This window comes from Herpailurus yagouaroundi, unplaced genomic scaffold, assembly GCF_014898765.1.
Source record: "Herpailurus yagouaroundi ecotype Mexico unplaced genomic scaffold, PumYag 29, whole genome shotgun sequence".
NCBI lineage: Eukaryota > Metazoa > Chordata > Mammalia > Carnivora > Felidae > Herpailurus > Herpailurus yagouaroundi.
The window spans coordinates 60162313-60179335 of NW_024412377.1; the positions used below are offsets into that span (position 1 = coordinate 60162313).

Below are 17023 nucleotides of genomic sequence, written 5' to 3' on the forward strand. Positions count from 1 at the left end.
TTTCAAGGATTCATTGGTGAATTGGATGGAATCTGTAAGAGGCAAGGAGTCTGTCATCCTAAAAATGCCCAGAGACACACAGTTTTGCAGTTAGGGAGCCTGGTGCTCTAAAATCAATCCTTTTGTCCCTACATCTCTGGAGACTAGAAGTAAATAAAATTCTGTTAGTCTGGTATAAAACATTTAGACCCTTTCTGGGTGACCCTAGCTAAAATCTTGTTTTGGGGCCAGACAGCTAGAATTAATACAAAGAGATAGAATTAAGGTGCTAGCACACTCTATTAGCAGATCTTCCTTATTACTCTGAATGTGATTTTTATGGCAAACGCTAAATATCCTATAAAGTATACTTGCTCTGTGCTCATTCTCTGTTTGGAATGTCTTTCCCACATTTCTGCTCAGAGCCAACTTGGAATCTTTCTTCAAGATTCTCAACTGTCATCACCTCCAAGAAATCTTCCCTGAATCCTCAGGCTACACTTAAGTGTCTCTTCTCTGTGCTCCACTGTAATAAATACATATGTCTGCCATTACATTGCATTTAGTGATTTGTCTGCTTATCTAAAGATCTTTCTGCAAAACTGTGAACTCTCATGTCAGGTTGAATATCTGACTAATGCCCATTTCCCAGTGCTTGGCATGGGCCTGATACTAGAAGATGCTCCGTGACTGTGGGGCTCCCTCTGCCCCTGTATCTGTCTGCAACCCATGCTCCCTCCCATCGCCCAGCTTCTGTGTTAGCATCAGAAATACATCAGAATGAGCTGCTGCTTGACTGATCTGAGCCTGTTGTAAACTTTGTGCACATTCAGATTTAAGAAACAAATAGGATTAGTAAGACTGGCAGCATGCAGTAACTCCAAGGCTGGTTACCATTTACAATAAGTCAGTCACGTCAGCGCCTGGTGTGCTCCAATGGTTTCCAGAATGCAAGTAATAGAATTTCTGTAGTTAAGCAGCTGTCACTCCTGGGGCCAGGGATGTTCATGTATAAATCTGTAATTTAGAAGGGTACCTGGCAGAAGGGTTGGTGAAGGGAGGGTTTTCCAAGGCCCTGAGGCCATTGTTGGCCTTGGAACCCAAATTGCCCAAGCACAGAAAATGGCAGTTCTATAGTGGTTTTTTTTTTCTCTTTTTTTCCCTCTTGGATCAGAATGCAATTTGTGTAGGAGCTGGGGACAAGCCCATGAATGAATATCGGTCCGTTGTGTACTATCAAGTCAAACAGCCACGGTGGAATGAAACAGTCAAGGTAATAATGATAATAATAATAATAATAATAATAATAATAATGATAGTAGCACACATGTATTTAGGGGCTCTGAAACACCTCCCTAAGACCTGAAGCAATACCCTAGTGTGTGTCCAGTGGTGTATCAGGGAGTAAAAATGGTGGCCCCAAGCATGAGCAACCTGCTTCTCTTGATCACCCTTCACTGACCCAGGACCAGCCACTAGAGAATTGTCATATGTTCTTCTTGTGGACAGTGTCTAGCCTACCAAGTTATGTCACTCTACTCAGCAGTGAGGAGCGACAGAGCTTGCAAGCAAATGTGAGGCTATAAAAGACCACTTGATGCCTGAAAGATATTCTCTTGGGAATATGTCTCAGACAAAAGTGGCATTAATCACAAATACTCACACTACCAGATTGTCACACTAAGTGGAAGGGAATATCATGCATTGGAAGAAGAGTTTGGAATTAATTCAGTGAACAGGGAAGCTTGAATATCTCTACCTTATAATTAGTAGCAGTCTTTATTTGCCCTGTTCTCTGAACCCAAACTCAAGATGTTCGTTTAACTTCCTTTTCTGAGATAGCTACCCAGAGCTCAGTGGTTCTTGCCCTGTCACTTATATTCCTGTTTTCCTCAGTGGGACTCCCCAAATTCACTCTCTTCAAAATGACCTACCCAACTTCAGGGTCAGAAAGCTATTGGATGGACCAAGTTGTTTTTCTCTTTTCTGTGTTCTCTTGTACACTAGTTATTTCCCTTTGCTAGCCCTTGTCATATGGTTGTTAAAATATGCATCTCCCCATGTGAACCATAAGCTTTTTGAGTTGCAGGGCCTCTGCCTTACATTAACATGGCCAGCATATCACATGACCATAGCTTGGAGTAGCCATTAAATTCGCAGCGAAAGAATGAACTGGACTGCAGTCGTTCATGAGGTTCTCAGAAAAATCCCTTTCTTCTGTCTGAAATTACAAATGATGGATCTCTTCAGGCTCAAATTTCATTTTCTGGAGCAGAAAGTGTCCCAAAGTATACATCGGTTTGGCTTTTAATAGTCATCTCTACAGTGTAAACTTGTCCCTTTAAAAAATCAAAGTGGCTTCCTCACAGGTAGCTAAACTTTGCTTTGGCTTGAATTGCAAGTTATGGAGAGAACTGTGAGGTGTTGGGAGGTGGCCAGTCCATGGCCAGGCCTGATACGTATTAATCAAGGGTTCAATAGACCACCCTCTGGGCGGTGAAATGGGTGACCAAGGAGTAGGTGATTTGGCTCAGTGGCTTCAAAGGTAAAAACATCTGGGTATCTGTCCAGCCAAGGATGGGAATGAGCCCTAGGGTTTTCCAAAATATTGTTGGATTTAAGCATTTTTATGAATTTTCATAAACAAGAGTCCTCAGGCATACCCTGTAATGACCATTGTTAATTTGCTAAGCCCTGCTGCAATTGTCAGAACTCCTGGAGTGTGTAAGGAAAATGTGCATTGTGCAGTGTGCAGTGCATCAAATCCTGTGCTAAAGTTATGTGACTTTTATATCAATTTGGGGAGATTCATTTTAACCCACTATAATTTACGAACCTCTTTTCATTGGCTAGGAATGCAATTTGCCAAATGGATTACATTTGGTACTTTATTTTCTCTTCATAGCTAGTTCTTATGTAATTTATTTACAGTTCATCAGGCTTGATGGATGGATAATAAATCAGCATGCAGCTCTCTCAGTTAAATGGTCAGGCTGCCTTTTGCGGGGGGTGGGGGTGCTGGAGTGGGAAAAGCTGTTTAACTCATTGTCTCCTGAATTCTGGTTTCTGCCTACCAAGGTGGCTGTCCCTATTGAAGACATGCAGAGAATCCATCTGAGATTCATGTTTCGACATCGGTCATCCCTGGAATGTGAGTACCTGACCAAGTGGCATCTCTGAAGCTCCTCTAAGGAGAGAGAAATGAGATAACTGGGTGACCCATGTGTCATTTTCTTTCCTGACCTCACAATGCTATTTCCAGCTAAAGATAAAGGAGAAAAGAACTTTGCCATGTCCTATGTGAAGTTGATGAAGGAAGATGGGACCACTCTGCAAGATGGGTGCCATGACTTGGTCGTCCTAAAGGTACCATGAGTTGGATTAACTCTGTAGTGAGTAGGGTCCAGGAATCCAAGGGAAGATGGCAGGATTGCTTAGTGGTTAACAGCAGGGACCACAGAATCACACACACCAGGGTTTACCAGCCATGTGGCCTTGTGCAAAATCTTAACTTCTCTGCCTCTGTTTCCCTCTCTATGAGCCCTCAGTGAATAATTGTGAGTATCATATGAGACCGCTTCTGTAAACACAACTGTGATGGGTACATGGAACATTGAATATGTGGAAAAGGTTATTGTTACATACAGAATAGGCTATTGACTGTAAAGAGCCCTGTGGGATATATAAAAGACCAGCAAGAAACACTTGAGAGATGCCTCACTATTGCTAATGGCAACATATCAGATGCTGGGATCCTGATCCTGCCCCCTGGAATCATCTCACATGTCTCCCTGAGTGTCAGTTTTCTTTTTTCTTAAGTGTGATGGTAATATTTATGACTAACCAGTGAGATGACCCATGTGGAAGGGCTGTGTATAAAAGGGTGTATAGATACCGGCTGTCATTATTTTACATCATGAGACTTGGACTATTTTCAAGAAGTGGGGAGGTTTGCCTTGATCTCACTCACATGCTTTCCTGCAACCCCTCTTATGGCAGCAGGATGCCTATGCTAGCACCTGACTGGAGACAAAGCATGTGGTTGTGAAACAGGACAGGCACAGGGATCCAACTCTTGTCCTTGGCTTTTTCAACCTTGGGGGCTGAAAACGTCCTTTTGCCTATGGTCTCCATGGCAAGCATAGCCTCATCAAGGCTTCATTATAAGGTACTCTTCTCTGAGTCTCTCTGGCTTTTCTGGAAACCCACACCTCCCTTCTTCTGCACAGCTGCTGTCTTCTCATTTATGACACATCAAGGTAGTTCTTGGCTTGAAAGCCATTCTTCCCCAACATATTGTGAACTCACTGGAGGCAGGGGCCCAGTTGTAGTCAGTTTTCTATTTACTTATCTTCCTTAAGCCTCCCTTTTCTTATCTGTAAACCGAGGGTGATAGCAATGTATACAACAGTGCCAGTAGCAATTGTGAGGTTTAAATGGAATGAACTAAAGCATACTTAGTGCATACTTAGTACTTAGTGCAGTATCCAGTACAGAGTAAGGGATCCATAAACATTAACTCCTATAATGCCTACCTCTAATCATTCATTTCCACATTCCAAGGGACTTAGGTGTCTATCAATTCTGTTAAGAGCTCTATATGAATTATTCCCATTTAGTCTGCTCAAAATTTCTAGGAAGTAGGTAATATGATTAATCATCGGTTTAATCACGAGAAAAATGAGACACATCCAAACAATGTGTTCAAGATGACACAGACTTGTGAGTGGTAGAATAGGGTCTAGATCCCAGGACTTTCAGATTCTGGTGCCTTTGCTGTTAATTTCTCCTTTAACCTGATTCCTTGTCTTGCTCATGGGCATGTGTTAAGATCTCAAGGAATGTAGGCGGAATCACAATGAACTGCCAGGGGAATCTTCAAATTCCCTTTGTACTGTTAATGAAGTCCACAGAGCCTTCAAATGGTTGGTCAATCTTTTTTCCATTAATGTAACTTTGGGTTCTTGCCTGGTTTGTGGAAAGATAGTCCTGCCATACCAGCTGATATTTACTGCTTCTCTGATGATTTTTTAAATTCTGAACCTCTGCACCTTCAAACTCTGTGTGGCATTGGGCATGTACCCACAGCTTGGGGAAATAACCAAGGTGTTTTTCCCAGGGGGAGAGTAAGAAGATGGAGGATGCCAGTGCTTACCTCACACTTCCTTCTTATCGACACCACGTGGAAAACAAGGGGGCCACCTTGAGTCGAAGCTCCAGCAGTGTTGGGGGGCTCTCTGTCAGCTCCCGGGATGTATTCTCCATTTCCACCCTGGTGTGTTCCACAAAGCTCACCCAGAATGGTAATGAAACCATCAAGAGTTGTGTATATGTAGTGCGTGTGTATGTGTGTAAGTCCAGGAAGATGCTGAATGAACAGTTTAGTCTAGTAATAGTAATTCAGCTTATCTGGACTCTATTTCAGTGGGCTTGCTGGGTTTGCTTAAGTGGCGTATGAAGCCTCAGCTGCTACAGGAAAACTTAGAAAAATTGAAGATTGTCGATGGAGAGGAGGTGGTAAAGGTCAGTGGGGCTTCGTTTTGTTTGTATTCATCCACCAGTGACAGAGATTTAAATCATGGGTGGCTTCTGGGGGCAAATGAAGTGTTGAGAAAGATCGGACTTTTTCTCTAACAGTGGGACATAACGTCTCAGATTGCCATGAGAAACCTTTCTTGGGAAATCCAGAGGCTGATTTGGTTCAGTGATGCTGAAAACATGTTGAGTGGTAAAAAACTATGGTTGTGTTTAGTTTCTGGAAGGAGATCAGCCTGGGTGTAGATCTCAGCTCAACCACTCGCCAACTTTATATGATAATACGGATGTGACATATTTTGCAGGGTTGTTGTGAGCATTCAAGGCAATAATATTTAAAAATTACTTAGTGTCGTCTCTTACACAATGTTCTACTAAACACATAAATCATACAGAGTTGAATAAATAGTAACTATTCATTATTTTTGTTGGTATAAATTGCTAAAAAGTGTGATCTTTTAGTACTACCTACTGTTAGTGTTAGAAATAAAAAGTATTCTTAGTTCCTGTTGCTTACAGAGTATTATGCATCATACATGAAAGAGAAAGACATCAGGGCTCACATTTTAAGTGAAACAAGCAGGAAATAATACACATGTCAGATGTGTTGTTGTGTCCACATGGTGTTGGAGAATATAGTGTCTGAGGTACAGATCTAATGAAGCAACCTTCTCTTCAATTCTATAAATTGGGACAAATATTTCCCACAGGTCTTGGTGATCTTGTTTCCTCAGGAATTTGGTCAGCTAGAAACTCTGAGATTAAACATCTGTATTTGGTAGCTCTGTGTTTTCAGGGACTATAGGAAATATTGACTCATTTCCTAGGATGGAAGAGTATCAGATTTTAGTTAATTTTCCATACATGGAGAAGAAAAGGTAGAATTTTCAGATCAGTGCTTTAAAATGTGCACCATTGATCCACCTACCTGATTCAGCAGTAGAAGGAAAATTCTCCAGACATCCTTTCATAAGGTCTGTCCTGTTTGGACAGCTTGGAGAAGCATCGAGGAGGGAATTACATTGTCTCTACCTTTGCATTATATTTTTATTTTTCTAAAAAAATGTTATTAAAGTATATACACACCCTAAGGGTACAGTTCACTGTATTTTTACACAGGTACATACTGATATACACACCGTCTAGATCAAGATACAGAACATTTTTGGCATTGAAGTAGACTCTCTCTTACTCCTTCTCAACCTCCTTATACTGACTGCCATCATAGATTTTTTTTGCCTGTTCTTGAATTTCATAAAAATAGAGTAATGAATATTGTACATTGTTGTGTCTGACTTATCATACTCTACACAGTTCTCATGAGGGTTATCCTTGTTGTTGAATGTAGAAGTAGTTTGCTCCTTTTTATTACTATGGAGTATTCTGTATTATTAAAACACTGTCATATATTCATTCATGCTGTTGATTGGCAATTGGGTTGCTGCAAGTTCTGGCTCTTGTGAAGAAAGCTCCCTGGACCTTTTGAAGGCAGCACATCTTGGATGTGTACTCTCATTCCCTTAGGGATACACTGAGGAGTGGAATTTCTTCACTCTTCTATTGTGACCTTCATTACTTTGTCCAGTTTCTCCAGGATACTCTGGATGCCCTCTTCAATATCATGATGGAGCATTCTCAAAGTAATGAGTATGACATCCTCGTCTTCGATGCATTGGTAAGAAAGAAGGGACCGGTGTTTAGTGACATTAGACATTAGTGTGTGTCTCACTGTGAGAACACTGAGAACTTGTGTCCCCTGTGGCCCTTTCGTGAATTTTTTTGGAGGCACTGTAACTTTTGGCAATTAGAGCAATGAATGAGCAGCTGAGGATTTGGGGAGTTTGTGTTTGTTTCTAGTTCATTTGAAAGCATGGCAGGATGAGTTAAAGGGGAATTTTAAGTGTTGATGTCATATTAGTACTGGTTGCAAGTACATGAAGCTAGATGCCATGAATAATGGCTTCAGCTTTCCATGAATGCCGGGAGCTTGTTTTGGCCAGGTTATGAAGCACCCAAAATGTTTCCTACCTTCTTCTTTCTCATAGTTTCCAAATTCCCAGCATCATTACATCCTCCTGCCCACCCAGAACATTTTATGGTAGCACACAATCCCAGTCCTTCCTCTAACATCTTCCCAAATGATCTGTTCCTCCTCTGTGTCCCAACTCATGTTTTCTTAGTGTCATGTCCACACTAGGGTATCAGTGACCAATGAAGTCTTAGTGCATTAACTGCTTGTGTCAGTGACATTTACATTTTAAAGAGGTTACTTGGAAACAACTGTGACTTAATCCAGTGCTTCCCAGAGGGCTTCTGGAAAGGTAACCTGTAAGAAGTGCTAGACATTGTATGACCCTCTCAGAGATTCACGATGCATGTAGATATGTTAAAGACCCCAAAAAACCCTGAAGGAAAGACGACAGTCTAACAATGATATCCTGAAATCTGTCAAACTTACCTGGCCATGAAGCCCTTTTATCCTATAACACCCTGTAACACACTTCATGAAATGCCTTTTAGGAGAGATACTACCGTAATGAAAAGGACTAACAATATATTAGTGAGTTAATTCCTGGGCAAAATAATTTTGCTGGAGATTTAATTATGCCATGTGACTATGGCTTCCTGCCTTGGGTCTGACCCCCAAACCCTGATTCCTTGAATCTTCTTCAGATCTACATAATCGGACTCATTGCTGACCGGAAATTCCAGCACTTCAACACTGTTCTGGAGGCTTACATTCAACAGCATTTCAGTGCCACCTTGGCTTACAAGTAAGTTACTGTACATATGGGAGTTTCTTGTCCATCTCCTGCTTGCCCTGCCAGGATGCCCAGGGCACAAGGATCTTGAGTATTTTCCTTTTGTATCAGGCTGTGTGAGTTCTCCCTTTCTGATAAGACCCAGTCCATGATGGATTATTTGAATTAAATAAAAATGTGCAAACCCATAGGTTAGAATGAATATTTTATTGTGGTAGCAGTACATGAAAGCATTCATTCATTCAGTCGGTCAGCCAGCATTTATTGAGCAGGACTTGAGGTAGACACTGGGATTCAGAGGCTAGAGAAGAGAAAGTGCACATCCAAGTAGCCCATTATAGCTTGGACACAGGGAACTGATGGTTACAGATAGGAGGTGATGCTGGAGAGGTTGGGAGAGATCAGTTTTCCAAAGGGCCTTGAAGTTTAGGCCAAATAGTTTGAAGTCTGCTTCACTGGTAATGAAGAAACATGGAAAGTTTCTCAGTAAGGGAATTCCATGATAATACCAGAAGTTTATTTTATAGGAAGCAAATGCTGAAAAGAACATTATCACCACCATTATTTCCACTCATATCCTGATTATGACTAGCTTTCCCAGTCAAAAGATTTTTTGCCTCACTAGTTTTTCCTTTGCTGGCTTTTTATGGGCAGGAAATACTAATTTACTCCCTGTATTAAATACATATATTTTAAGCAGAGTTATTTTTATGGCTGTAAACGAGTGAGTAAGCTTAGCTGTACCACCACCTTTAACCTTTGATTGAATGCTTTATAATTTACTGAGCAAACTAATCACCATGCTGTGAGTTAGAAAGAGATGTATTTTCAAAATATAATCCCTTATTCAGGAAATTGATGACGGTGCTGAAGACTTACTTGGATACCTCCAGCAGAGGGGAGCAATGTGAGCCGATCCTACGAACTCTGAAAGCTTTGGAATATGTGTTCAAGTTCATTGTTCGGTCGAGGACATTATTTTCACAGTGAGTGCTTGTTATGTAAGAGTGATTGATTAGTTCTGCAGTTCCTCTGGGATACAACAGTGTTTGTGTCATCGGAGAGATTCTTTTATAAAATTACAACCAGCCATTGATCAAAAACAACTTAAAAATCCAACACAGAGAGTTATGAATAGGTTATAATTGTTCCCTCTAAGCTCATTCGGGGAAAAATATAAATCTTCACATGTTATAGAGTTATGTTTCATCCAATGGACTTGATTTGTGATTTGAGGCTCTTCTGTATTTCATCTATAATTTTTCATTTGATTTGAGATATGGTGAAAACTTTCCAGGAATCCTCAATGATAGAGGTACCGGGAGTGGAGAGAGCAGAACTTGGGGAGTTTGACAGTTATTTGGCTCTAGCAAGTTGTGCATGACAGATGAGCTGTTATTTGCAGTTGATCTATCTGTCCTTGAGATCCTAGTAGCCAACAATTGAGCTGACATGTTAGAACACCTAAGAGATTTGATGTTTGATGAACAGTGTTACAGAGGTTAGCTGCTCTTTTGAAGGGCTTCAGAGATGGAGGCATTCAAATGCAACCTGCAAAAGAATGGTTTATATTCATCCTGGCTATAAGGAAGGTAAAGCTAGGCAGGGGATTGGTTGTGCTTGTGTGTACGATCAGGTTGGTTGTGTGTGATAACACACAGGTAAGAAAAAACATACGTGGAATGTGTTGTCTGGATTCTCATCAGTGCAGATGAAGAACATTCAACTTAAACTGATTTAGGAAGAGTAGGACTTTATTTTATTTCACATTTTTTAAAAACCCAGAGGGCAGTTGGCCTCAGGTATGGCTGGATCAAGATACTGAATGCCATCAGGATAGTCCCTGTCTCTCTAGATCTTGCCTCTGCTTTCCTTTTGTTGGTTACCTTCTGAGGCAAGTTTTTAAATGTTAAAGCCACTGGAAGCCTCAGGTTCGTATTCTAATTTAAACAACTGTAAGCTCTTTGTTGTTCCAGTAAAATCCTGTGCCAAGAACTATCTTTGATCATGTGCTAAGGAAACAGTATGACCAAGGAAATGAATATGCAGATTATGTGTTTGTGGTCTCATGTGTACCTCTGGAGCCATGGGTCGGGTCACCCACTTATTGTATAGACTTGTTTAATTGGAGAGATGGCTTCCCAAAAGACAGTAGAAGTCTGTTGTCATCATTTTGATCATGACAATTGATGGGCTACAAAAGTTTCATACTCAACAAGGCATCTGAAATGTGAATCATTTCGGATTGTCCTGAAACATTCTTTGAGATTTCAGGTGAAAATAGAAAGAGATGACTGTCTTGTACCATGTCACAAAACATATGTCATGTGCATTCTTCTTTTTTTAAGATTCTTTTTCAAGTCTACATTTTTCCCTTTTAGAATTGATGCAAATTTTACATTTTATTTATTTATTTATATATTTATTTATTTATTTATTTATAATTTAAATCCAAGTTAGTTAACATATAGTGTAGTAACAATTTCAGGATTAGAATTTAGTGATTCATCACTGACATGTAATACCCATTGCTCATCCCAACAAGTGCCCTCCTTGATGCCCATCACCCAACTCCCCTCCAGCAATCGTCAATTGGTTCTCTGTATTTAAGAGTCTCTTATAGTTTTCCTCCCTCTGTTTTTCTTATTTTTCCTTCCCTTCCCCTATGTTCATCTATTGTGTTTCTTAAATTACACATATGAGTGAAATCATTTGATATTTGTCTTTCTTTGACTGACTTATTTTGTTTAGCATAATACATTCTAGTTCCATCCACGTTGTTGCAAATGGCAAGATTTCATTCTTTTTGATGGCTGAGTAGTTTTCCATATCTTCTTTATCTGTTCATCAGTCCATGGACATTTGGGCTTGTTCCATAATTTGGCTCTTACTGATAGTGCTGCTATAAACATTGGGTTACATGTGCCCCTTCGAATCAGCATTTTTGTATCCTTTGGATAAATACCTAGTAATACAATTGTTGGTTCATAGGGTAGCTCTATTTTTAGTTTTTTGAGGAACCTCCATACTGTTTTCCAGAGTGGCTGTACCAGTTTACATTCCCACCAATAGTGCAAAAGGGTTCCCTTTTCTCTACATCCTCACCAACATCTGTTATTTCCTGAGTTGTTAATTTTAGCTATTCTGACAGGTGTGAGGTAGTATCTCATGGTGGTTTTAATTTGTATTTCCCTGCTTATGAGTGATGTTGAGAGTCTTTTCATGTGTCTGTTAGCCATCTGGATGTCTTCTTTGGAAAAATGTGTATTCGTGTCTTCTGCCCATTTCTTCACTGGATTATTTGTTTTTTGGGTGTTGAGTTTGATTAGTTCTGTATAGAATTTGGATACTAACCCTTTATCTGATATGTCATTTGCAAATATCTTCTCCCATTTCATAGGCTGCTTAGAGTTTTGTTGATTGTTTACTTTGCTGTGAAGAAGATTTTTATATTGATGATGTCCCAACAGTTCATTTTTTCTTTTGTTTTCTTTGTCTCTGGAGACATGTCTAGTAAGAAGTTGCTACAGCTGATGTCAAAGAGATTGCTGCCTGTTTTCTTCTTTAGGATTTTGATGGTTTCCTGAGTCACATTTGGGTCTTTAATCATTTTGAATTTATTTTGTATGTGATGTAAGAAAGTGGTCCAGTTGCATTCTTTGCATGTTGCTTTCCAGATTTCCCAACACCATTTGCTGGAGAGACTGTCTTTATTCCATTGGATATTCTTTCCTGCTTTGTTGAAGATTAGTCGGCCATATATTTGTGGGTCCACTTGTGGGTTCCCTATTCTGTTCCATTGATCTATGTGTCTGTTTTTGTGCCAGTATCATATGTCTTGATGATTAAAGCTTTGTAATAAAGCTTGAAGTCCGGGATTGCGATGCTTCCAGCTTTGGTATTTTTTCCAACATTACTTTGGCTATTTGGGGTCTTTTCTGGTTCCATACAAATTTTATAATTTTTTGTTCTAGCTCTGTGAAGAATGTGGTGTTATTTTGATAAGGATTACATTGAATGTGTAGATTGCTTTGGCTAGTATCGACATTTTAACAATATTTGTCCTTCCAATCCATGAGCATGGAATGTTTGTTTTTCCATTTCTTGTGTCTTCTTCAATTTCTTTCATAAGCTTACTATAGTTTTCAGTGTACAGATCTTTATCCTCTTTGGTTAGGTTTATTCCTAGATATCTTATGGTTTTTGGTGCAATTGTAAATGGGACCAATTTCTTGATTTCTCTTTCAGCAGCTTCATTATTAGTGTATAGAAATGCAACTGATTTCTGTATGTTGATTTTTATATCCTGTGACTTAGCTGAAATTATGTATCAGTTCTAGCATTTTTTTGGTGAAGTGTTTCAGGTTTCCACATAGAGTATCATTTCATCTGTAAAGAGTTAAAGTTTGACCTCTTCCTTGCCAATTTGGATGCCTTTTATTTCTTTTTGTTGTCTGATTGCTGAGGGTAGGACTTCCAGTACTCTGTTGAACAACAATGGTGAGAGTGGACATCCCTGTTGTGTTCCTGACGGTAGGGGGAAAGCTCTCAGTTTTTCCGCATTGAGGATGATATTAGCTGTGGGTCTTTCATATATGGCCTTTATTATGTTGAGGTATGTACCTTCTATCTCTACTTTTTTGGAGGTTTTTACCAAAGAAGGATACTGTGTTTTGTCAAATGCTTTTTCTACATCTCTTGAGAGGATCATGTGGTTCTTATCCTTTTTTTTTTAATTAATGTGATGTATCACATTGGTTGATTAGTGAATATTGAACCAGCCATGAAGCCCAGAAATAAATCCCCCTTGATCACGGTGAATAATTTTTTTAATGTGCTATTGAATTAGACTTGCTAGTATCTTGTTAAAAATTTTTGCATCCATGTTCATCAAGGAAATTAGTCTGTAATTCTCCTCTTTAGTAGGGTCTTTGTCTGGTTTTGGAATCAAGGTAATGCTAACCTCATGGAATGAGTTTGGAAGTTTTCCTTCCATTTCTGTTTTTTGGAACAGTTTGAGAAGAATTAGTATTAACTCTTCTTTAAATGTTTGGTAGAATTCCTATGGGAAGCCATTGGCCCTAGATTCATGTTTGTTGGGAGATCTTTGATTACCGATTGAATTTCTTTACTGGTTATGGGTCTGTTCAAATTTTCTATTTCTTCATATTTCAGTTTTGGTAGTTTTTATGTTTCTAGGAACATCCATTTCTTCCAGATTGCCCAATTTGTTGGCAATTTGCTCATAATATTCTCTTATTATTGTTTGTATTTTTGCAGTGCTGGTTGTGATTTTCCCTCTTTCATTTGTGACTCTATTTATTTTGGTCCTTTCCTTTTTTTCTTTCTATTTTCTTTTCTTTTCTTTTCTTTTCTTTTCTTTTCTTTTCTTTTCTTCTTCTTCTTCTTCTTCTTCTTCTTCTTCTTCTTCTTTTGATAAATCTGGCTAGGGGTTTATCAATTTTGTTAATTCTTTCAAAGAATCAGCTCTAATTTTTGTTGATCTGTTCTAATGTTTTTTTTTTAAATTTTGATATCATTGATTTTTGCTCTAATCTTTATTATTTCACTTATTCTGCTGGTTTTGGCCTTTATTTGCTCTACTTTTTCTAGCTTCTTTAGGTGTAAGGTTAGTTGTGTATTTGAGACACTTATTTCTTCTTTAGGAAGTCCTCTTCCTTCTTCAGTGCTGCTGGAAGTATAAGTGACTTTGGGCTTCTTTTTTTTTTTTAATTTTTTTTTTTATGTTTTATTTATTCTTGAGAGAAAGAGAGAGAGAGAGAGAGAGAGCATGAGTGAGGGAGGGGAAGAGAGAGAGAGGGACACAGAATCCGAAGCAGACTCTAGGCTCTGAGCTGTCAACACAGAGCCTGACTTGGGGCTCGAACTCATGAGCCTTGAGATCATCATCTGAGCCGAAGTCAGATGCTCAACCAACTGAGCCACCCAGGCGCCCCAGTGACTTTTGGCTTCTTAAGGAGTGAGGTGCTCTGTTAATTCAGCATAGCATATAGAACATCATTGATACTGATCAAATGCCTATTGCACAAGATGCATTTTGAGGGCTAAGACAATGCATTTGGTTAGAAGACATGTCTCTAAGATAATCCAGGCCTAATCTTGAATCCTTTCTCATGAACAAAGTGTAGGCTGACCTGCAAAGAAGTTCTAGGGCCTCATGGTGAGGGAAGGTAGCTTTCCTGTGTCTTGTTCATTTTAGAATCTTTATCAATGGTTTCCTCTCTAGGGTGGCGTCAAGGACATTGGGAAGTGATGGAGGTATTTCCCCAAACTAGGAGGGCATTTTACTTAGGAAACTAGAAAATAGAAGGTTTGAAATTTCTAAACCAGCTGGTGAGAAATCATAATATAATTATTGCTTCGGGGACTTATTGTGTCTGATATTGTATTTCTTTTTCCTGTTATTCTTTGTCTTTTTGTCTCATGTGCATAATTTCAGCTAATCTAGCTCCCATTAGCTATTCCCTTGCCATTTTTCTTTGCACATACTGCACACGAATGTTTGCAAGGGCTAGGAATTATCCTGTATCAATATGCAGGATGCAGTTGGGTAAGGGAGGAAGAGAAGTTGTTGAAAAAGATTGGGTTTTTTAAGGATTATTTATTTCTATCACATAGCCAAATAATGTGATTTTCCTGTCCTCTCTCCTTATGTCACTGGCTCCTGAGCCAAAGTCTGGGGCAGGTGTCTGGGCATATACCTGTGCCATAGTTGCAGTGGAAGCTGGCAGAGCAGGTTCAAGTTTTTGCTAGAGGGAGGCAGGCTTGAAAATATGGGAAACTCCTAAATCGTGGGAAATGTGTCCAAAATATGCTCAGTAGCCATCAATATGACCAATATCCATTAGGCTTTTCTGGAATGACTGAGCTTCTGGGAGACACAGAGCATAGTGAGAAACATTCAGAAAGAGTGGAAGTGATTATCTTCTAGGCGTTGAGCTTCTTCATAAAATTCCTCGCAGTGCCTTTTATCCTGAAGCTCAGACAACCAGCTGAGCTGATCCCCAAGATTTCTGAGCTGTGGAATTACTCAGAGTCCAAAGTAGCCTGTGCTTCCCTGAATCACATAATGGGCACTGAATAGCTTCCGTTCCTGCTGGCCAGGCACATAGAAGTAAGTAAGGCTGTGGTGTTTCTGTAAGGATGACTCTCTAAGACAGAGAAAACCCAGAGCATGGCGCTACAGAGGGATTTGTTCCCACTTACCTGTGTTCCTTCCAAATCGTAATGCTGCCATAGGCTAGAGTTCAGGGGGCAATGTGGGCTAATGATTATGTTCATGTTGTACTGGTCAATGTTGGCTCAGTGATGGCCAGTGTTCCCACGAGACAGACCTGGGAGGGAGTCATATGTTTGTCCCTGCACCCAGCTTAGTGAGTGACCTACCCTCTCTGAGCCTCAGTTTCCTTGTCCATAAATGGGGATAAACCAGCTCTTAGTGTTTTGAGGATGAAGTGAGATTACATGTACAAATTTCTCCATGTAGCATCCAGTACTTCATTTCATAAATGTAACAAACGTTACCTGTTACCATGTTTTTACCGGGGCAAGACAGCAGGAGTGTTTATTTCAAAAACTCAGATTTAAGTTAAGAAATGGTGTCTTGATCCGTGCTCAGAGTTTGGCTTACTGTTCATGCTATCCTAAAGCTGTCTTGCTGTTTTTGTTTGTTTGTTTGTTTGTTTGTTTGTTTTTAAGGAGGAAGGGATCTCTCTCCCAGGTGTCTGCTTTTTGAGGATCACAATGTAGGACTTTTATGGCCCTGTGAATTCACCTTGGTCTGTTGCTAGCCCATTGGCTGGCCCCTGCTTATGTCTGCTGTGTGTGTGGTCAAGCCCTGTGGGCCCTAGCAGCCACGTACCCAGCTCTCTGCTCCCTGTTTGCACTGCCTGTCTTTGCTTTTGTTTCATGCCTCCTGCTCCCCTTCAGGATCTACTTATTCACTTCTTGCTTTCTCCTCCCTCTCTGTATGCTCCCAGTCTCCTGGGATGCTCTTGCATCTCTACATCCCTCCTCCCCTCCCTCCTCCCAACCCCCTTTGCTTAGGAGAGGCACTTAGTTCAAGTTAAAGGCATAGACTCTGGAGCTAGCTACTTGGGTTTGAATTCCGCATTGGAATCCTGCTGCTACCATTTAGTGATGTTTATGACTGTAGGCAGATTATTTCGTCTGCCTAAAGCTCAGTGTCCTTGCATGTATGTACAAACCCTCACAGGGTTGTGGTGCAGGCTAAATAAGTTAATGGATGTCAGGCATTCAGCACAGTGCCTGTCGCATAGCAAGCAGCCACGGTTATTATTACCTGCTAAGCGCATTTCACTTGTTCCCTCCATTAGTCTTTGCAAAAATCCTATGGAGAACCTCATCTCCCCACTTCATCTCCTCCTTCTCTTCACTCACTCTGTGCCAGCCACACAGGCCTTTTTGCTGTGGCCCAGGCTCCTGACTCAGGGCCTGGACACCTCCCCCTGATATCTGCTCGCTCACTCCCTCTCCTTTCTCACATCCTCACTCACATGTCTCTTTTCCTACTCTATTGAAAACTGCAACTCCATGGGGCGCCTGGGTGGCACAGTCGGTTAAGCGTCCGACTTCAGCCAGGTCACGATCTCGCGGTCCGTGAGTTCGAGCCCCGCGTCGGGCTCTGGGCTGATGGCTCAGAGCCTGGAGCCTGTTTCCGATTCTGTGTCTCCCTCTCTCTCTGCCCCTCCCCCATTCATGCTCTG

At 40.4% G+C, this 17023-nt stretch overlaps 1 protein-coding gene across 1 annotated transcript in view; it reads left to right on the top strand.

The window, feature by feature from the left end:
* The window catches only part of DOCK2 (dedicator of cytokinesis 2), a 418809-nt gene that overhangs the window by 70835 nt on the left and 330951 nt on the right, over positions 1 to 17023 (top strand). The window contains exons 15-22 of the mRNA XM_040444509.1: positions 1154 to 1252; positions 3058 to 3130; positions 3242 to 3345; positions 5099 to 5282; positions 5405 to 5502; positions 7100 to 7189; positions 8188 to 8288; positions 9128 to 9262. Coding sequence (XP_040300443.1) covers positions 1154 to 1252; positions 3058 to 3130; positions 3242 to 3345; positions 5099 to 5282; positions 5405 to 5502; positions 7100 to 7189; positions 8188 to 8288; positions 9128 to 9262 — 884 coding nt within the window. The remainder of the gene's footprint in view (positions 1 to 1153; positions 1253 to 3057; positions 3131 to 3241; positions 3346 to 5098; positions 5283 to 5404; positions 5503 to 7099; positions 7190 to 8187; positions 8289 to 9127; positions 9263 to 17023) is intronic.